The sequence below is a fragment of the Ranitomeya imitator genome, chromosome 5 (assembly GCF_032444005.1).
Source record: "Ranitomeya imitator isolate aRanImi1 chromosome 5, aRanImi1.pri, whole genome shotgun sequence".
In the NCBI taxonomy this organism is placed as follows: domain Eukaryota; kingdom Metazoa; phylum Chordata; class Amphibia; order Anura; family Dendrobatidae; genus Ranitomeya; species Ranitomeya imitator.
The window spans coordinates 667,717,157-667,739,452 of record NC_091286.1 but is presented as its reverse complement, the minus strand read 5'-3'; the positions used below and the strand labels follow the sequence as shown (position 1 = coordinate 667,739,452).

The 22,296-nt window shown below is 44.0% G+C and overlaps 1 protein-coding gene across 4 annotated transcripts in view; it reads left to right on the top strand.

Annotated features, from left to right (window-relative positions):
• Window positions 1-22,296, top strand: part of LOC138638736 (cytochrome P450 2B4-like) — a 509,280-nt gene that overhangs the window by 462,897 nt on the left and 24,087 nt on the right. For all 4 annotated transcript variants that reach the window (XM_069728278.1, XM_069728282.1, XM_069728281.1 and 1 more), the window contains one exon: window positions 12,959-13,100. In XM_069728278.1, the coding sequence (XP_069584379.1) occupies window positions 12,959-13,100 (142 nt within the window). The remainder of the gene's footprint in view (window positions 1-12,958; window positions 13,101-22,296) is intronic.

Here is a 22,296-nt window from a genome sequence, read left to right as displayed (position 1 = left end):
GCCAGTTGTCCATGGCTGTTGGGAGGTGTTGGACCTCTGTCTGGTTCCTCCTGCCTTGCTGCCAATTCAGCAAAGATAAGTGTCTGGTTTTGTTTCTGTGGCACACATGCTGTGTGCTTGATAATTCAGTGCTATTTATTTGTTTTTTCTTGTCCAGCTTAGATTGTGTCAGTATTTTCTCAGTCTTGTTGGATTCTCTGGAGTTGCAGATATACGTTCCACGTCTTTAGTTAGATGGTGGAAATTTTTGTATTATCTGCTGTGGATATTTTTGGAAGGGTTTTAATACTGACCGCTTAGTATTCTGTCCTATCCTTTCCTATTTAGCTAGAGTGGCCTCTTTTGCTAAATCCTGTTTTCTGCCTGCGTGTGTCTTTCCTCTCCTACTCACAGTCAATATTCGTAGGGGGCTGCCTATCCTTTGGGGTTCTGCTCTGAGGCAAGGTAGAATTCCTATTTCCATCAATAGGGGTATTTAGTCCTCTGGCTGTGTTGAGGTGTCTAGGGTTTGTTAGGCACACCCCACGGCTACTTCTAGTGGCGGTGTTAGTTTAGGATTTGCGGTCAGTACAGTTTCCACCTACTCCAAAGAAAGTTTCATGCGGCTCCAAGGTCACCGGATCATAACAGTGCAACTGGCCAATAATGAGTTATATGCATCTCAGAAGAAGGGAAGAAAGGTGTTGAGCCATTTTTTTTTCTGCAGTCTGCTTTGTCTCCTCTTCCCTCTTTTTCTCTGGGTGGCTGAGGAGTCTTGTGCTAGCATGGATGTTCAGGAATTAGCTTCTCGTATAGACCAGCTTGCTGCTAGGGTACAGGGTATTTCTGATTATATTGTTCAGACTCCTGCTTTAGAGCCGAAGATTCCTACTCCTGATTTGTTTTTTGTGACAGATCCAAATTTTTGAGTTTTAAAAACAACTGTAAACTGTTTTTTGCTCTGAGACCTCGATCCTCCGGTGATTCCATTCAGCGGGTTAAAATCGTCATCTCCCTGCTGCGTGGCGATCCACAGGATTGGGCCTTTTCCCTGGAATCTGGGAATCCGGCTTTGCTTAATGTAGACTCCTTTTTTCAGGCTTTAGGATTATTATATGATGAACCGAATTCTGTGGATCAAGCAGAGAAGACCTTCTTGGCCCTGTCTCAGGGTCAAGAGACGGCAGAATTGTATTGTCAGAAATTTAGAAAATGGTCTGTGTTGACTAAATGGAATGATGATGCTTTGGCGGCAATTTTCAGAAAGGGTCTTTCTGAATCCATTAAAGATGTCATGGTAGGGTTTCCCACGCCTTTCGGTCTGAGTGATTCTATGTCTCTGGCCATTCAGATTGATCGGCGCTTGCGGGAGCGCAGAACTGTGCATGTTGTGGCGTTGTCACCAGAGCAAATTCCTGAGCCAATGCAGTGTGATAGGATTCTGTCTAGAATGGAACGACAAGGATTCAGACGTCAGAATAGGTTGTGTTATTATTGTGGCGACGCTTCTCATGTCATTTCAGTCTGCCCTAAGCGGACAAAGAGGATCGCTAGTTCATTTACCATCAGTACTATACAACCTAAATTTCTGTTATCTGTGTCCTTGATCTGCACATTGTCATCATTTTCTATCATGGCGTTTGTGGATCCAGGCGCCGCCTTGAACTTAATGGACTTTGAGTTTGCCAGGCGTTGTGGTTTTTCCTTGCAGCCTTTGCAGAACCCTATTCCTTTAAGGGGCATTGATGCTACACCTTTGGCTAAAAATAAGCCCCAGTTTTGGACACAGGTGACCATGCGCATGGCGCCAGCCCATCAGGAAGATTGTCGATTTCTGGTGTTGCATAATTTGCATGATGCTATCGTGCTGGGTTTTCCGTGGTTGCAGGTACATAATTCTGTGTTGGATTGGAAGTCTATGTCTGTGACTAGTTGGGGTTGTCAGCGGGTTCATAATGATGTTCCTTTGATGTCAATCTCCTCTTCTTCCTCTTCTGAAATTCCAGAGTTTTTGTCTGATTTTCAGGATGTATTCGATGAGCCCAAGTCCAGTTCCCTTCCACCGCACAGGGACTGTGATTGTGCAATTGACTTGATTCCAGGCTGTAAGTTTCCTAAGGGCCGACTTTTCAACCTGTCTGTGCCTGAACATACCGCCATGCGGAGTTATGTTAAGGAGTCTTTGGAGAAAGGGCATATTCGGCCATCTAATTCACCGTTGGGAGCGGGATCTTTTTTTGTTGCTAAGAAGGATGGCTCCTTGAGACCCTGTATTGATTATCGCCTCTTGAATAAGATCACGGTCAAGTTTCGATACCCTTTACCTTTGCTTTCCGATTTGTTTGCTAGGATTAAGGGGGCTAGATGGTTTACTAAGATTGACCTTCGGGAGGCATATAATCTTGTTCGTATTAAGCAGGGTGATGAATGGAAAACTGCATTTAATACGCCCGAAGGCCATTTTGAATACCTTGTGATGCCATTCGGGCTCACTAATGCTCCATCTGTTTTTCAGTCCTTCATGCATGATATCTTCTGGACTTATATTGATAAATTCTTGATTGTATATTTGGACGATATTTTGATGTTTTCCGATGATTGAGAGTCTCATGTGGAACAATTCAGGATGGTATTTCAGATCCTTCATGACAATGCTTTGTTTGTGAAGGGGTCTAAGTGTCTCTTTGAAGTGCAGAAGGTTTCTTTTTTGGGCTTCATTTTTTCTCCCTCATCTATGGAGATGGATACGGTTAAGGTTCAGGCCATTCATGATTGGATTCAACCCACATTCGTGAAGAGCCTTCAGAAATTTTTGGGTTTTGCAAATTTTTATCGCCGTTTCATTGCTAACTTCTCCAGCGTGGTTAAACCCTTGGTCCTCTGTGTCTGTCTCTGCCTTTCAGGAGCTTAAACGCCGATTTACTTGTGCTCCGGTTTTGCGCCAACCGGCTGTTTCTCTTCCGTTTCAGGTTGAGATTGACGCTTCTGAGATTGGGGCAGGGGCCGTTTTGTCTCAGAGGGATTCTGTTGGTTCCTTGATGAAACCGTGTGCCTTCTTTTCCCGTAAGTTTTCGCCTGCTGAACGCAATTATGATGTCGGCAATCGGGAGTTGTTGGCTATGAAGTGCGCGTTTGAGGAGTGGCGACATTGGCTTGAGGGAGCTAAGCACCGTATTGTGGTCTTGACCGATCATAAGAATCTGATTTACCTCGAGTCTGCCAAACGGCTGAATCCTAGACAGGCTCGATGGTCCTTGTTTTTTTCCCGTTTTGATTTTGTGGTTTCGTATCTTCCGGGCTCTAAGAATATTAAGGCTGATGCCCTGTCTAGGAGATTTTTGCCTGATTCTCCTGAGGTCCTTGAACCGGTCGGTATTCTGAAAGAAGGGTTGGTCCTTTCTGCCATTTCCCCTGATTTATGATGGGTTCTTCAGGAATTTCAGGCTGACAGACCTGACCGCTGTCCAGTGGGAAACTGTTTGTTCCTGACAGATGGACTAGTAGAGTGATTTCTGAGGTTCACTGTTCTGTTTTGGCAGGTCATCCTGGTATTTTTGGTACCAGAGATTTAGTTGCTAGGTCCTTTTGGTGGCCTTCTTTGTCACGTGATGTGCGTTCTTTTGTGCAGTCCTGTGGGACTTGTGCGCGGGCCAAGCCTTGTTGTTCCCGTGCTAGTGGGTTGCTTTTGCCATTGCCGGTCCCTGAGAGGCCCTGAACGCATATTTCTATGGATTTTATTTCTGATCTTCCGGTTTCCCAGAGGATGTCGGTTATCTGGGTTGTTTGTGACCGGTTCTTTAAGATGGTTCATTTGGTGCCTTTGCCTAAATTGCCTTCCTCTTCAGATTTGGTTCCATTGTTTTTTCAGCATGTGGTTCGTTTGCATGGTATTCCGGAGAATATTGTGTCCCACAGAGGTTCCCAGTTTGTTTCTAGGTTTTGGTGGGCCTTTTGTGCTAGGCTGGGCATTGATTTGTCTTTTTCTTCTGCATTTCATCCTCAGACAAATGGCCAGACTGAGCGAACTAATCAGACTTTGGAGACTTATTTGAGATGCTTTGTGTCTGCTGATCAGGATGATTGGGTGGCATTCTTGCCATTGGCCGAGTTTGCCCTTATCGGGCTAGTTTGGCTACTTTGGTTTCGCCTTTCTTTTGTAATTTTGGTTTTCATCCTCGTTTTTCATCTGGGCAGGTTGAGCCTTCTGACTGTCCTGGTGTGGATTCTGTGGTTGACAGGTTGCAGCAGATTTGGGCTCATGTGGTGGACAATTTGGTGTCTTAGGAGGAGGCTCAACATTTTGCTAACCATCGTCGTTGTGTTGGTTCCCGGCTTCCGGTTGGGGATCTGGTCTGGTTGTCTTCCCGTCATGTTCCTATGAAGGTTTCTTCCCCTAAGTTTAAGCCTCGGTTTATTGGTCCTTATAGGATTTCTGGGATTATTAATCTGGTGTCTTTTCGATTGGTGCTTCCGGCCTCTTTTGCTATCCATAATGTCTTCCATAGATCTTTATTGCGGAAATATGTGGTGCCCGTTGTTCCCTCTCTTGATCCTCCGGCCCCTTGGGAAAGGCTCATTACGCCGAAACGCGCGTTGGGGTGGGTACACGCTGAGGACCGTGGTGTAAATTGTGCCTGCGCAGGTAATTATGACTAATGTGTATAGCAGCCATTGTTGTTGTCTCATTTAGATATACTTCCCATTTGGGTAATGTCTTCCTGCTACGGCTACTTATAGGAATCCTCTTTTGGATCTCAGATTCTGATTGTTATTAGTTACATGGTCCTCTAGCCTGTACCCCTGGCCGCTTCCCGGTGCACAGTGTGTTCTGAGTTTTTTCCAACTTCCCTCCCTAGCCTCATCGAATATTGTGTTTTATTCATATTTAATAAAGTATTTGTAATATTTTCTATTACTACTTTTTTGGGTGTCTTTGATCGTATGTTTTCTATGGTTGTTTATCTTTTGGTAGCGATTATCCCATAGATATGTCCATTATGGCCCTTAAACTTAATTAGATTTCATGTTATCTATTCACAACTGTTATACGGGCATGCTTCTCATGAAGTTGTGGTGTTCCTGTGTTGGTTGATGGGGAGTTGGAGTATGTGGTTGAGAAGATTTTGGATTCTCGTTTTTCGAGGCGGAGGCTTCAGCACCTTGTCAAATGGTAGGGTTATGGCCAGGAAGATAATTCTTGGGTTTTTGCCTCTGATGTCCATGCTGCTGATTTGGTCCGTGCCTTTCATCTGGCTCGTCCTGATCGGCCTGGGGGCTCTGGTGAGGGTTCGGTGACCCCTCCTCGAGGGGGGGTACTGTTGTGAATTCTGCTTTTGGGTTCCCTCCCGTGGTTGTAGGTGGTAATGCAGTTGTCCCTGGGTTGCAGTCCTGGTCAGGTGTATCTGCTGATTGCAGTTCTGACTGGGGTATTTAGGTGTGCAGGATTCATTAGTCCTTGCCAGTTGTCCATGGTTGTTGGGAGGTGTTGGACCTCTGTCTGGTTCTTCCTGCCTTGCTGCCAATTCAGCAAAGATAAGTGTCTGGTTTTGTTTCTGTGGCACACATGCTGTGTGCTTGATAATTCAGTGCTATTCATTTGTTTTTTCTTGTCCAGCTTAGATTGTGTCAGTATTTTCTCAGTCTTGTTGGATTCTCTGGAGTTGCAGATATACGTTCCACGTCTTTAGTTAGATGGTGGAGTTTTTTGTATTATCTGCTGTGGATATTTTTGGAAGGGTTTTAATACTGACCGCTTAGTATTCTGTCCTATCCTTTCCTATTTAGCTAGAGTGGCCTCTTTTGCTAAATCCTGTTTTCTGTCTGCGTGTCTTTCCTCTCCTACCTACAGTCAATATTCATAGGGGGCTGCCTATCCTTTGGGGTTCTGCTCTGAGGTAAGGTAGAATTCCTATTTCCATCTATAGGGGTATTTAGTCCTCCGGCTGTGTCGAGGTGTCTAGCGTTTGTTAGGCACACCCCACGGCTACTTCTAGTTGCGCTGTTAGTTTAGGATTTGCGGTCAGTACAGTTTCCACCTACTCCAGAGAAATTTTCATGCGGCTCCAAGGTCACCGGATTATAACAGTGCAATATGAAAATCACACCTGAAACCAGATAAAAACGTGAGAAGTTAACTTTGCACTGTGTGTATGTGTGTGTCACATTAAGGCCTCATAACCATTTGCGAGAAAAAAGGTCGATTTCCGGACAGAAAAAACAGAGGTAAAACATGCAATTGCCATGCAAATGTCAAGCGATGTCAATGCGATTTTTTTATCGCAACACCCGTATGCAATGCGATTTTAACATGAACTTTTACATACAGCAGTTCTCTGACATTTTCACATCGTTTTACAAAATATTCTTCAAAACACACACACGCACACATATATATATATATATATATATATATATATATATATATATATATATATATACGGTATATATATATATATATATATATATATATATATACATACACACAGAGCAAAAGTTTGAACACACCTTCTCATTTAAAGTTTTTCTGTATTTTCATGACTATGAAAATTGTACATTCAAAATGAAGGCATCAAAACTATGATTTAAAGCATGTGGAATTATATACGTAACAAAAAAGTGTGAAACAACTGAAAATATGTTTTATATTCTAGGTTCTTCAAAGTAGCCACCTTTTGCTTTGATGACTGCTTTGCACACTCTTGGCATTCTCTTGATGAGCTTCAAGAAGTAGTCACCAGGAATGGTCTTCCAACAATCTTGAAGGAGTTCCCAGAGATGCTTAGCACTTGTTGGCCCTTTTGCCTTCACTCTGCAGTCCAGATCACCCCAAACCATCTCGATTGGGTTCAGGTCTGGTGACTGTGAAGGCCAGGTCATCTGGCGTAGCACCCTATCACCCTCATTCTTGGTCAAATAGCCCTTACACCGCCTGGAAGTGTGTTTGGGGTCATTGTCCTGTTGAAAAATAAATGATGGTCCAACTAAACGCAAACCGGAAGGAATAGTATGCCACTGCAAGATGCTGTGGTAGCCTTCAATTTTGAATAAATCCCCAACAGTGTCACCAGCAAAGCACCCCCACACCATCACACCCCCTCCTCCATGCTTCACGGTGGGAACCAGGCATGTAGAGTCCATTTGTTCACTTTTTCTGCATCGCACAAAGACACGGTGGTTGGAACCAAAGATCTCAAATTTGGACTCATCAGACCAAAGCACAGATTTCCACTGGTCTAATGTCCATTCCTTATGTTCTTTAGCCCAAACAATTCTCTTCTGCTTGTTGCCTGTCCTTAGCAGTAGTTTCCTAGCAGCTATTTTACCATGAAGGTCTGTTACACAAAGTCTCCTCTTAACAGTTGTTGTAGAGATGTGCCTGCTGCTAGAACTCTGTGTGGCATTGAACTGGTCTCTAATCTGAGCTGCTGTTAACCTGCGATTTCTGAGGCTGGTGACTTGGATAAACTTATCCTGAGAAGCAGAGATGACTCTTGGTCTTCCTTTCCTGGGGCGGTCCTCATGTGAGCCAGTTTCTTTCTAGCGCTTGATGGTTTTTGCAATTTCACTTGGGGACACTTTCAAAGTTTTCCGAATTTTTTGTACTGACTGACCTTCATTTCTCAAAGTAATGATGACCACTCGTTTTTCTTTACTTAGCTGCTTTTTTCTTGCCATAATACAAATTCCAACAGTCTATTCAGTAGGACTATCGGCTGTGTATCCACCAGACTTCTTCACAACACAACTGATGGTCCCAACCCCATTTATAAGGCAGGAAATCCCACTTATTAAACCTGACAGGGCACACCTGTGAAGTGAAAACCATTTCCGGTGACTACCTCTTAAAGCTCATCAAGAGAATGCCAAGAGTGTGCAAAGCAGTCATCAAAGCAAAAGGTGGCTACTTTGAAGAACCTAGAATATAAGACATATATTTAGTTGGTTAACACTTTTTTTGTTAAGTATATAATTCCACATGTGTTAACTCATAGTTTTGTTTTGATGCTCTCAGTGTGAATTTACAATTTTCATAGTCATGAAAATACAGAAAAATCTTTAAATGAGAAGGTGTGTCCAAACTTTTCCTCTACACTGTGTATATATATGTATATATATATATATATATATATATATACAAAAGAGCGCAGCAGCACATGTGCATGAATCTAGGCCATGTGAAAACTGTTATGGACCTGGTGGTTAGGAGCACCCGGAACGACCTGATGGTAAAACTAACACAGGACAAGCTCTGGAAAGTGGGAGCTCTGCTGACCGCAACCCCTAATCCTATCACACACACTAGGAATAGCCGTGGAGCGTACCTAACTCTGCCTAGACACCTCTTCACAGCCTAAGAGCTAACTAGCCCTAGAGATAGAAAATAAAGCCTACCTTGTCTCAGAGAAAATTCCCCAAAGGAAAAGGCAGCCCCCCACATATATTGACTGTGAGTTAAGATGAAAGTCACAAACACAGAAATGAAACAGGTTTCAGCAAAGGAGGCCAGACTTACTAAACAGACTGAGGATAGGAAAGGTATCTTTGCGGTCAGCACAAAAACTACAAAAAGACCACGCAGAGTGTGCAAAAAGACCCCCGCACCGACTCATGGTGCGGAGGTGCCACTCTGCATCCCAGAGCTTCCAGCTAGCAAGGCAAAATCATGATAGCAAGCTGGACAAGAAAACAATGAACAAATAATTAACTAGCAGGGACTTAGCTTTTGCTGGAGTAGACAGGTCACCAGAAAGATCCACGAACGAACTGAACCAGTACAAGAACATTGACAGCTGGCATGGAGTAACGATCTGAGTGGAGTTAAATAGAGCAGCCAGCCAAAGAATAAACTAAGTCACCTGTGGAAGGAACCTCAGAACCAGCAGCTCCACTCACAGCCACCAGAGGGAGTCCATGGACAGAACTCGCCGAAGTACCATTCATGACCACAGGAGGGAGTTTGATAACAGAATTCACAACAGAAAACACAGACAAACACTCAATATAGAAATATAGATTATACTTCTCAAAAATATTTTTTGACAATTTTTTTCACTTTTTTTCCATAAATTTTACAGTAATAGATGGAAATGAAGGATCTTGGCACATAAATTGGGCAATTCATGTATGCCCATCAATCACAGCAAGGTGACCTCCCTCTGGTGGCTCCTACTCTACTGCACATGCCACATTTGGGCCACCAGCCTACAACTATGGACAAAACATGTCACTCTCGGGCATTGTGCACAGAAACTTTAGTGTATCCTAGAAGATGCAGTTTTAGATTGCTATCTCCAATTTTATGCATTATGAACAAGTTTTGCACACTATATGATGCTTTTGAGACACCTATCCATTATTAAGCCACTAGTCTGAAACGGTTAAAAAAACACACACACATTAAGAATAAAGTGTTTCAACGAAAGAAAGAAAGACACAGGGTTTTATTATCTTTATTGTACGCTGAAAAAATATTCCAAAAAAACCACAACAATATCCAATACCTGTCCGCTGTATAGTCATGTCCCACGCTGTAAATCCATCTCAAGTGGTTAAATACATTTACATCCGGGAGCGCTGATGATGCGGCCGCTCTTGGCTGTAAAAGACTGGGGAATGAATGAAACGAAGGTAACATAGCTTCGGTGACTAGCGGTGCCATCACCGAAGCTTCACCCCCTGGTGGCATAAACTCATATAAACTGTAGCGTGGGAATTTTTCTGCATATTTTCTCATGCTACAGTTCATATGAGTTTATGCCACCAGGGGGCGCAGCTTCGTTGACAGCACCACTAGTCACCGAACCTACTTTACCTCATTTAATTAATTCCCCAGTGTTTTACAGCTGGGAGTGGCAGCATCAGCATCGCTCCTGGTTGTAAATGAATGTAACCTCTTGAGATGGATTTACTGCGTGGGACATGACTGTACCGCGGACAGGTATGGGATATTGTTACTTTTTGGGGGGGATTTTTTTTCAGAAGTAATAAAAAAACCCTGTGTCTTTCTTTTTTTAACTAAAATACTTTATTCTTAATGTGTGTGTGAGTGTGTGTGTGTTTTAACCCTTTCAGACTAGTGGCTTAATAAAGGATAGGTGTCTCATTGACACTTCTCCATTATTAACCAGGCTTAATGTCACCTTACAATAGCAAGGTGGCATTACCCCCTTGTTACCCCATATCCCACTGCTGCAGGGAAGAAAGAGGCTAAGTGCTGGAAAAGGCACATCTTACAGATGCGCCTTTTCTGGGGTGGCTGTAGGCAGATGTTTTAGCTGGGGGGCAGTAACAATGGTCCCTCTCAGGGCTATCAATATCTGCCCTCAGTCAGTGGCTTTCCCTCTCTGGCGGAGAAAATTGCACGGGAGCCCATGCCAGTTTTTTTGTGAATTAACCCTTTAATTTAACACCTAGAGCTCCCAAATTTTACACACAAACACTTCTAACATTATTAGTGAGGAATATGTAAAAATATAATGGATATGAAATGGTTTACTGTATGTAAACCATGTCTCATATCCTGTCGGGTTTGGTAAGACTTAGCAAAACCGACAATTAAATTACCGGCTTTTATGCTATATAGCTCTATGTGAAATATAAATATACTTGCTATTGAACCCATTCTACGCCCGGGTGGCGAGCATTTATATTGGTATATGGTCTCCATCCTGTTATGTGCTGCTCCATCCTGCGTCCCCATCCTGTCATGAGCTGCTCCCTCCTGCAACCCCATCCTGTCATGTGCTGCTCCATCCTGCCTCCCCATCGTGTCATTTGCTGCACCCATCCTGCGCCCCCAGTCTGTCATGTGCTGCTCCATCCTGCGCCCCCATTCTGACATGTGCTGCACCTATCCTGCACCTCCATTCTGACATGTGCTGCACCAATCCTGCGCCTCCATTCTGTCATTTGCTGCTCCCATCCTGTGCCCCTATCCTGTCATGTGCTGCTCCCATCCTGCGCCCCCGTTCTGTCATGTGCTGCTTCCATCCTGCAACCCCGTTCTGTCATGTGCTGCTCCCATCCTGCGACCCCGTTCTGTCATGTGCTGCTTCAATCCTGCACCCCTGTTCTGTCATGTGCTGCTGCCATCCTGCACCCCCGTTCTGTCATGTGCTGCTTCCATCCTGCACCTCCATTCTGTCATGTGCTGATGCCATCATGTGCCCCCATTCTGTCATGTGCTGCTCCGATCCTGTGCCCCCGTTCTGTCATGTGCTGCTGCCATCCTGCACCCCCGTTCTGTCATATGCTGCTGCCATCCTGCACCCCCGATCTGTCATGTGCTGCCCTATTCTGTCATGTGCTGCTCCCATTCTGCGCCCCATTCTGTCATGTGCTGCTCCCATCCTGCACCACCGTTCTGTAATTTGCTGCTCACATGCATATGCCCCATACGCTGCTCCATAAAGGTTTATGGCCCCCATAAGATGCTCCATAGTATATGCCCCCGTACACTGCTCCATAAAGGTTTATGGCCCCCATAAGATGCTCAATAGTATATGCCCCGGTACACTGCTCCATTATGGTTGATGGCCCCATAAGATGCTCCATAGTATATGCCCCGTATGCTGCTTCGATATATAAAAAAAAATACCATACTCACCTTTCGTCGCTGGGCGCCGAGTGCTGGGGTATCTGAGCAGGCGGGGACACCGGCGCGCTGTGGGGGTCAGGTGCCGGAGTCGCCACTAGCTCAGGCCCCCGACACTTGCTATATTCACCTGGCCCTGATCCAGTGCTGCGTGCCGCTCCGTGTTCCGGGTCCTCTGGCTGTGACTGTTCAGTCAGAAGGTAGCACGCATTAAGCACGTCATCGCGCCCTCTGAACTGTGAACGTCACAGGCAGAGGACCCGGAAGATGGAGCGGCGCACAGCGCTGGAACAGGACAGGTGAGTATAGCTCATACTCACCCTCCTGGCGCGTCCCTGCTTCTCGTTGGAGATCGCGGTGTGCGTTCAGTGCTTACGCATACCGCGATCTCCTGGGCGGCGTCACTCTGTGGGGTCCAGACTGCGCCGGCGCTTGCGCTTGCGCAGTCTATAAAGGCTTCAGACAGAGTGATGCTCCCAGCCTTATATTATAGATATCAATGACATATGACATATGTCTATGTGTAGACATTTATTTTATCTATTCTATTCTAACCTGTCAGTGTGATTTTACTGTACACCGTACTGAATTACCGGCTTTTCTAAAGGACACTGGTGCGTAAAAATCTGATTTTTTTGCTCGCACTCATTGACTTACATTGGTGAGTCTCCAAGAATTGCAGCAAATTGCAGCATGCTGCAATTTTTTTCTCAGTCCGATTTTTGCTCAGAAAAAATTAGCAAATGAGATGTCACCTATTGAATAACATTGGTCTGAGTGCAAACCGATTTTTTATTGGATTGCACTCGTCCGTTTTTCTCGCAAATGGGTATGAGGCCTAAGCATGGAGAACACAAAGACGAGAAGAGAGCTGTCTGATGACTTAAGAATCAAAATTACTGAACAATATAAAAAAATCTCAAGACTACAAGTCCATCTCCTGAGAAATGGATGTAAGTTGATATGTGATTAGTCTATAGGGGATTTAACATTTTGGATATAAACAATTCCATTTATTGACATTAAAAAAATAAAATAAAATAAATAAGTCTCCTTAGTCTTTTTAGGCTCAAATATCATCTCCCACCAACTGCTCCACATTCTCTTTCCCTTTGTCACTCAATCTTTCAGGAAACAATCTGATGCATTAAATCTATATGCCCATCCTTCCTGTCTTGCTTTTCATTTCGAGTCACCAGAAAACTGATGAATGCAAGCTGCTGGTTGTGTGGTACAGACAATTGACCTTTTCATATTATATGTTACAAAGTTATTCTAATGTTAATACTAAGTATTGTGTTGCAGATAATCTTAAGATTTAAGTTGCATAATTCAATTCCTAAAATAAAATAATTATCCAAACTGTTTTTTTTATATCGTACAAAGGATAAGCCAGAATCTACGTTATACTTTCATGATAAAAACTTGGGCAAACTGGTTACCAATCTATTTGCTGCTGGAATGGAGACCACATCGACCACTTTGCGATGGGGCCTTTTGCTAATGATTAAATATCCTGAAATCCAAAGTACGTAAGTAATAATAAATTGTAACTGAACAATGAACTGAAACAGATATGAACATAGGTTTCTGTACTGTATCAATGTAATAATTTATGGTACCGCAATGGGCACTAAATCTTCCTCAGTTTATTAATTTCATTGTATTACTTGAATGAAATTGTAAGTACTGTGCATGTGTCATGAAGAGGACATGGTCATGATACCTGGTGATTATGATCCAGAGGTATAGTATCTGTAGAGTGGTGCCACCGGTGCCTTTTAGATCAAGATATGAAAGTGAATAGTGCCAAATGTTCATATGATATAATATAATACACATTTTACAAAATCAAACCATGATTAGTGTATGTATACCATATACAGTTAGGGCCAGAAATATTTGGACAGTGACACAATTTTCGCGATTTGGGCTCTGCATGCCACCACATTGGATTTGAAATGAAACCTCTACAACAGAATTCAAGTGCAGATTGTAATGTTTAATTTGAAGGGTTGAACAAAAATATCTGATAGAAAATGTAGGAATTGTACACATTTCTTTACAAACACTCCACATTTTAGGAGGTCAAAAGTAATTGGACAAATAAACATAACCCAAACAAAATATTTTTATTTTCAATATTTTGTTGCAAATCCTTTGGAGGCAATCACTGCCTTAAGTCTGGAACCCATGGACATCACCAAACGCTGGGTTTCCTCCTTCTTAATGCTTTGCCAGGCCTTTACAGCCGCAGCCTTCAGGTCTTGCTTGTTTGTGGGTCTTTCCGTCATAAGTCTGGATTTGAGCAAGTGAAATGCATACTCAATTGGGTTTAGATCTGGAGATTGACTTGGCCATTGCAGAATGTTCCACTTTTTGGCACTCATGAACTCCTGGGTAGCTTTGGCTGTATGCTTGGGGTCATTGTCCATCTGTACTATGAAGCGCCGTCCAATCAACTTTGCAGCATTTGGCTGAATCTGGGCTGAAAGTATATCCCGGTACACTTCAGAATTCATCCGGCTACTCTTGTCTGCTCTTATGTCATCAATAAACACAAGTGACCCAGTGCCATTGAAAGCCATGCATGCCCATGCCATCACGTTGCCTCCACCATGTTTTACAGAGGATGTGGTGTGCCTTGGATCATGTGCCGTTCCCTTTCTTCTCCAAACTTTTTTCTTCCCATCATTCTGGTACAGGTTTATCTTTGTCTCATCTGTCCATAGAATACTTTTCCAGAACTGAGCTGGCTTCTTGAGGTGTTTTTCTGCAAATTTAACTCTGACCTGTCTATTTTTGGTATTGATGAATGGTTTGCATCTAGATGTGAACCCTTTGTATTTACTGTCATGGAGTCTTCTCTTTACTGTTGACTTAGAGACAGATACACCTACTTCACTGAGAGTGTTCTGGACTTCAGTTGATGTTGTGAACGGGTTCTTCTTCACCAAATTAAGTATGCGGCGATCATCCACCACTGTTGTCATCCGTGGATGCCCAGGCCTTTTTGAGTTCCCAAGCTCACCAGTCAATTCCTTTTTTCTCAGAATGTACCCAACTGTTGATTTTGCTACTCCAAGCTATCCATGTCTGCTATCTCTCTGATGGATTTTTTCTTTTTTTTCAGCCTCAGGATGTTCTGCTTCACCTCAATTGAGAGTTCCTTTGACCGCATGTTGTCTGCTCACAGCAACAGCTTCCAAATGCAAAACCACACACCTGGAATCCACCCCTGACCTTTTAACTACTTCATTGATTACAGGTTAACGAGGGAGACGCCTTCAGAGTTAATTGCAGCCCTTAGAGTCCATTGTCCAATTACTTTTGGTCCCTTGAAAAAGAGGACGCTATGCATTACAGAGCTATGATTCCTAAACCCTTTCTCCGATTTGGATGTGGAAACTATCATATTGCAGCTGGGAGTGTGCACTTTCAGCCCATATTATATATATAATTGTATTTCTGAACATGTTTTTGTAAACAGCTAAAATAACAAAACTTGTGTCACTGTCCAAATATTTCTGGCCCTAACTGTATTTGGAGAATAATAGTAGTATCTTTAAATATTTTGGAAATTAAAGTAAAATTTATGGAGCTGCCAGACTTTCAATATTCAAGACAGAAAGGAAAGGATTGTGGATGATTTCAGCGTGTGCGAATAAATGATTAGACGTATATCCCAGAATATCAAACCAAATTGTCCTTTATTCTACACGTTTCAAAGTACAAAATACTTCTTCATCAGGAAGGACCACAAGAAAAACAAAGGTAGCAAGAGTAATGATTAAATAGCATAGTGAAATCCTTACACTATTTAAATGTTACCCTTGCTGCCTTTGTTATACTTGTGGTTAGAGTTGAGCGACTTTTATTTTTTTAGGATCGAGTCGGGTTTCACGAAACCCGACTTTCTCAAAAGTCTGGTCGGGTGAAATCGGCCGATTATTGCGAAAAGTCGGGGGCCGACTGAAACACGAAACCCAATGCAAGTCAATGGGGAATCAAAGTCGGCAGTGAGTGGAGAACAGGAAAACACCTACAGTGCCCATTTTAATGTCAAAAACATCATTTCTTATTACTTAAGCTTGTCAATCTTAATTAACTTTATAATAATAGTTAGGCATTGAAAACTGGGGGTCATTTGGCTAAAGTTGTGGAGGGTAGGGCTGGCTCAAGTAAGTAAGTAGGCTAAATGCAGTTCAAAATATATGAGGAGTACACAGGCGGCATAGCTTTTTTCAGCGGAGGAGGACATCTGTTATGAGAGGCTCCCACAGTTACTAGGCCCAAGTAAGTAAGCAGGCTAAATGCAGTTCAAAATTGGTAAGAGGAGTACACAGGCGGCATAGCTTTTTCAGCGGAGGAGGACAACTGTTATGAGAGGCTCCCACAGTTACTAGGCCCAAGTAAGTAAGCAGGCTAAATGCAGTTCAAAATTGGTAAGAGGAGTACACAGGCGGCATAGCTTTTTTCAGCGGAGGAGGACAACTGTTATGAGAGGCTCCCACAGTTACTAGGCCCAAGTAAGTAAGCAGGCTAAATCCAGTTCAATATTGGTAAGAGGAGTACACAGGCGGCATATCTTTGTTCATTGGAGGACAACTGTAATAAGTGGCTCAGACAGACTTAATAGGCCTAAAATAAAAAAGTAGGCTAAATGCAGTTCAAAATTGGTAAGAGGAGTACACAGGCAGCATAGCTTTGTTCAGCGGAGGAGGACAACTGTTATGAGAGGCTCAAACAAACTTAGTAAGCCTAAAATAAAAAAGTAGGCTAAATGCAGTACAAAATAGGTAAGAGGAGTACACAGTGTCATGATAAGGTAATTCAGTACCACAATGGACATTGAGGTCAGAGCACATACAGTGACCTGACAATAACCCAAAAACATAGAACGAACTCTGAGACGTGGAAACTCTGCTGACCGCAATCCCTAATCCTCACCAACACACTAAAGGCAGCCGTGGATTGCGCCTAACGCTCCCTATGCAACTCGACACAGCCTGAGAAACTAGCTAGCCTGAAGATAGAAAATAAGCCTACCTTGCCTCAGAGAAATACCCCAAAGGAAAAGGCAGCCCCCACATATAATGACTGTGAGTAAAGATGAAAAGACAAACGTAGAGATGAAATAGATTTAGCAAAGTGAGGCCCGACTTTCTGAACAGAGCGAGGATAGGAAAGTAACTTTGCAGTCAACAAAAAACCCTACAAAAACCACGCAAAGGGGGCAAAAAGACCCTCCGTACCGAACTAACGGCATGGAGGTACACCCTCTGCGTCCCAGAGCTCCCAGCAAGCAGGAAAAAACAAATAGACAAGCTGGACAGAAAAAAACAGCAAACAAAATAGCAAAGCGGAACTTAGCTATGCAGAGCAGCAGACCACAGGAACGATCCAGGAGGAAACAGGTCCAATACTAGAACATTGACTGGAGGCCAGGATCAAAGCACAAGGTGGAGTTAAATAGAGCAGCACATAACGACTTCACCACATCACCTGAGGAAGGAAACTCAGAAGCCGCAGTACCACTTTCCTCCACCAACGGAAGCTCACAGAGAGAATCAGCCGAAGTACCACTTGTGACCACAGGAGGGAGCTCTGCCACAGAATTCACAACAGTACCCCCCCCTTGAGGAGGGGTCACCAAACCCTCACCAGAGCCCCCAGGACGACCAGGATGAGCCATATGAAAGGCACGAACAAGATCGGGAGCATGGACATCAGAGGCAAAGACCCAGGAATTATCTTCTTGAGCATAACCCTTCCACTTAACCAGATACTGGAGTTTCCGTCTTGAAACACAAGAATCCAAAATCTTCTCCACAAAATACTCCAACTCCCCCTCCACCAAAACCGGGGCAGGAGGATCAACAGATGGAACCATAGGTGCCACGTATCTCCGCAACAATGACCTATGGAATACGTTATGTATGGAAAAAGAATCTGGAAGGGTCAGACGAAAAGACACAGGATTAAGAACCTCAGAAATCCTATACTGACCAATGAAACGAGGTTTAAACTTAGGAGAGGAAACCTTCATAGGAATATGATGAGGAGATAACCAAACCAAATCCCCAACACGAAGTCGGGGACTCACACAGCGTCTGCGATTAGCGAAACGTTGAGCCTTCTCCTGGGACAAGGTCAAATTGTCCTCTACATGAGTCCAAATCTGCTGCAACCTGTCCACCACAGTATCCACACCAGGACAGTCCGAAGACTCAACCTGCCCTGAAGAGAAACGAGGATGGAACCCAGAGTTGCAGAAAAAAGGCGAAACCAAGGTAGCCGAGCTGGCCCGATTATTAAGGGCGAACTCAGCCAAAGGCAAAAAGGACACCCAATCATCCTGATCAGCAAAAACAAAGCATCTCAGATATGTTTCCAAGGTCTGATTGGTTCGTTCGGTCTGGCCATTAGACTGAGGATGGAAAGCCGAGGAAAAAGACAAGTCAATGCCCATCCTACCACAAAAGGCTCGCCAAAACCTCAAAACAAACTGGGAACCTCTGTCAGAAACGATATTCTCTGGAATGCCATGTAAACGAACCACATGCTGGAAGAACAATGGCACCAAATCAGAGGAGGAAGGTAATTTAGACAAGGGTACCAAATGGACCATCTTAGAGAAGCGATCACAGACCACCCAAATGACTGACATCTTTTGAGAGACGGGAAGATCTGAAATAAAATCCATAGAGATATGTGTCCAAGGCCTCTTCGGGATCGGCAAGGGCAAAAGCAACCCACTGGCACGAGAACAGCAGGGCTTAGCCCGAGCACAAATCCCACAGGACTGCACAAAAGTATGCACATCCCGCGACAGAGATGGCCACCAAAAGGATCTAGCCACCAAATCTCTGGTACCAAAGATTCCAGGATGACCAGCCAACACCGAACAATGAACCTCAGAGATAACTTTATTCGTCCACCTATCAGGGACAAACAGTTTCTCCGCTGGGCAACGATCAGGTTTATTAGCCTGAAATTTTTGCAGCACCCGCCGCAAATCAGGGGAGATGGCAGACACAATTACTCCCTCTTTGAGGATACCCGCCGGCTCAGATAAACCCGGAGAGTCGGGCACAAAACTCCTAGACAGAGCATCCGCATTCACATTTTTAGAGCAGGAAGGTACGAAATCACAAAGTCAAAACGGGCAAAAACCAGCGACCAACGAGCCTGTCTAGGATTCAAGCGCTTGGCAGACTCGAGATAAGTCAAGTTCTTATGATCAGTCAATACCACCACGCGATGCTTAGTTCCTTCAATCCAATGACGCCACTCCTCGAATGCCCACTTCATGGCCAGCAACTCTCGATTGCCCACATCATAATTTCGCTCAGCAGGCGAAAACTTCCTGGAAAAGAAGGCGCATGGTTTCATCACCGAGCAATCAGAACTTCTCTGCGACAAAACAGCCCCTGCTCCAATCTCAGAAGCATCAACCTCGACCTGGAACGGAAGTGAAACATCTGGTTGACACAACACAGGGGCAGAAGAAAAACGACGCTTCAACTCTTGAAAAGCTTCCACAGCAGCAGAAGACCAATTGACCACATCAGCACCCTTCTTGGTCAAATCGGTCAATGGTTTAGCAATACTAGAAAAATTGCAGATGAAGCGACGATAAAAATTAGCAAAGCCCAGGAACTTTTGCAGACTTTTCAGAGATGTCGGCTGAGTCCAATCATGGATGGCTTGGACCTTAACAGGGTCCATCTCGATAGTAGAAGGGGAAAAGATGAACCCCAAAAATGAAACCTTCTGAACACCAAAGAGACACTTTGATCCCTTCACAAACAAAGAATTAGCACGCAGGACCTGAAACACCGTTCTGACCTGCTTCACATGAGACTCCCAATCATCCGAGAAGATCAAAATGTCATCCAAGTACACAATCAGGAATTTATCCAGGTACTCTCGGAAGGTGTCATGCATAAAGGACTGAAACACTGATGGAGCATTGGCAAGTCCGAATGGCATTACTAGATACTCAAAATGGCCCTAGGGCGTATTAAATGCAGTTTTCCATTCATCGCCTCGCTTAATACGCACCACGAAGATCTAACTTGGTGAACCAACTAGCCCCCTTAATCCGAGCAAACAAATCAGATAACAACGGCAAAGGGTACTGAAATTTAACCGTGATCTTATTTAGAAGGCGGTAATCTATACAAGGTCTCAGTGAACCATCCTTCTTGGCCACAAAAAAGAACCCTGCTCCTAATGGCGACGATGACGGGCGAATATGCCCCTTCTCCAAGGACTCCTTCACATAACTCCGCATAGCGGCGTGCTCAGGCACAGATAAATTAAACAGTCGACCTTTTGGGAATTTACTACCAGGAATCAAATCGATAGCACAATCACAATCCCTATGCGGAGGTAGGGTATCGGACCTGGGCTCATCAAATACATCCCGGTAATCAGACAAGAACTCTGGAACCTCAGAAGGGGTGGATGACGAAATAGTCAGAAATGGGACATCACCATGCAACCCCTGACAACCCCAGCTGGACACAGACATGGATTTCCAATCTAATACTGGATTATGGACCTGTAGCCATGGCAACCCCAACACGACCACATCATGCAGATTATGCAACACCAGAAAGCGAATAACCTCCTGATGTGCAGGAGCCATGCACATGGTCAGCTGGGTCCAGTACTGAGGCTTATTCTTGGCCAAAGGCGTAGCATCAATTCCTCTCAATGGAATAGGACACTGCAAGGGCTCCAAGAAAAACCCACAACGCCTAGCATACTCCAAGTCCATCAAATTCAGGGCAGCGCCTGAATCCACAAATGCCATGACAGAATACGATGACAAAGAGCAGATCAAGGTAACGGACAGAAGAAATTTTGACTGTACCGTACCAATGGTGGCAGACCTAGCGAACCGCTTAGTGCGCTTAGGACAATCAGAGATAGCATGAGTGGAATCACCACAGTAGAAACACAGCACATTCAGACGTCTGTGTTCTTGCCGTTGGTCAAAGTCCTATCGCACTGCATAGGCTCAGATTTAAGCTCAGGTAATACCGCCAAATGGTGCACAGATTTACGCTCACGCAAGCGTCGACCGATCTGAATGGCCAAAGACATAGACTCATTCAGACCAGCAGGCATAGGAAATCCCGCCATGACATCCTTAAAGGCTTCAGAGAGACCTTTTCTGAAAATAGCTGCGAGCGCACCTTCAATCCATTGAGTGAGTACGAACCACTTTCTAAATTTCTGACAATATACCTCTATCTCATCCTGACCCTGACACAGAGCCAGCAAATTTTTCTCTGCCTGATCCACTGAATTAGGTTCATCGTACAGCAATCCGAGCGCCAGGAAAAACGCATCGATATTACTTAATGCAGGATCTCCTGACGCAAGAGAAAATGCCCAGTCCTGAGGATCGCAACGTAAAAAAGAAATAATGATCCTAACTTGTTGAACTGGGTCACCAGAGGAGCGAGGTTTCAAAGCCAGAAATAGTTTACAATTATTTTTGAAACTCAGAAATTTAGTTCTATCTCCAAAAAACAAATCAGGAATAGGAATTCTCGGTTCTAACATAGAATTCTGAACCACAAAGTCTTGAATATTTTGTACTCTTGCCGTGAGCTGATCCACACATGAAGACAGAGCCTTAATGTCCATCGCTACACCTGTGTCCTGAAACACCCAAATGTCTAGGGAAAAAAAAAAAGGCAAAACACAGTGCAGAGAAAAAAAAATGGTCTCAGAACTTCTTTTTTCCCTCTATTGAGAATCATTAGTACTTTTGGCCTCCAGTACTGTCATGATAAGGTAATTCAGTACCACAATGGACATTGAGGTCAGAGCACATACAGTGACCTGACAATAACCCAAAAACATAGAACGAACTCTGAGACGTGGAAACTCTGCTGACCGCAATCCCTAATCCTCACCAACACACTAAAGGCAGCCGTGGATTGCGCCTAACGCTCCCTATGAAACTCGACACAGCCTGAGAAACTAGCTAGCCTGAAGATAGAAAATAAGCCTACCTTGCCTCAGAGAAATACCCCAAAGGAAAAGGCAGCCCCCACATATAATGACTGTGAGTAAAGATGAAAAGACAAACGTAGAGATGAAATAGATTTAGCAAAGTGAGGCCCGACTTTCTGAACAGAGCGAGGATAGGAAAGTAACTTTGCGGTCAACACAAAACCCTACAAAAACCACGCAAAGGGGGCAAAAAGACCCTCCGTACCGAACTAACGGCATGGAGGTACACCCTCTGCGTCCCAGAGCTCCCAGCAAGCAGGAAAAAACAAATAGACAAGCTGGACAGAAAAAAACAGCAAACAAAATAGCAAAGCGGAACTTAGCTATGCAGAGCAGCAGACCACAGGAACGATCCAGGAGGAAACAGGTCCAATACTAGAACATTGACTGGAGGCCAGGATCAAAGCACAAGGTGGAGTTAAATAGAGCAGCATCTAACGACTTCACCACATCACCTGAGGAAGGAAACTCAGAAGCCGCAGTACCACTTTCCTCCACCAACGGAAGCTCACAGAGAGAATCAGCCGAAGTACCACTTGTGACAACAGGAGGGAGCTCTGCCACAGAATTCACAACAACACAGGTGGCATTGCTTTGTTCAGTGGAGGACAACTGTAATAAGTGGCTGACACAGTTAGTAGGCCAAAATAATAAAGTGGGCTAAATGTCATCCAAAAAAAGATCAT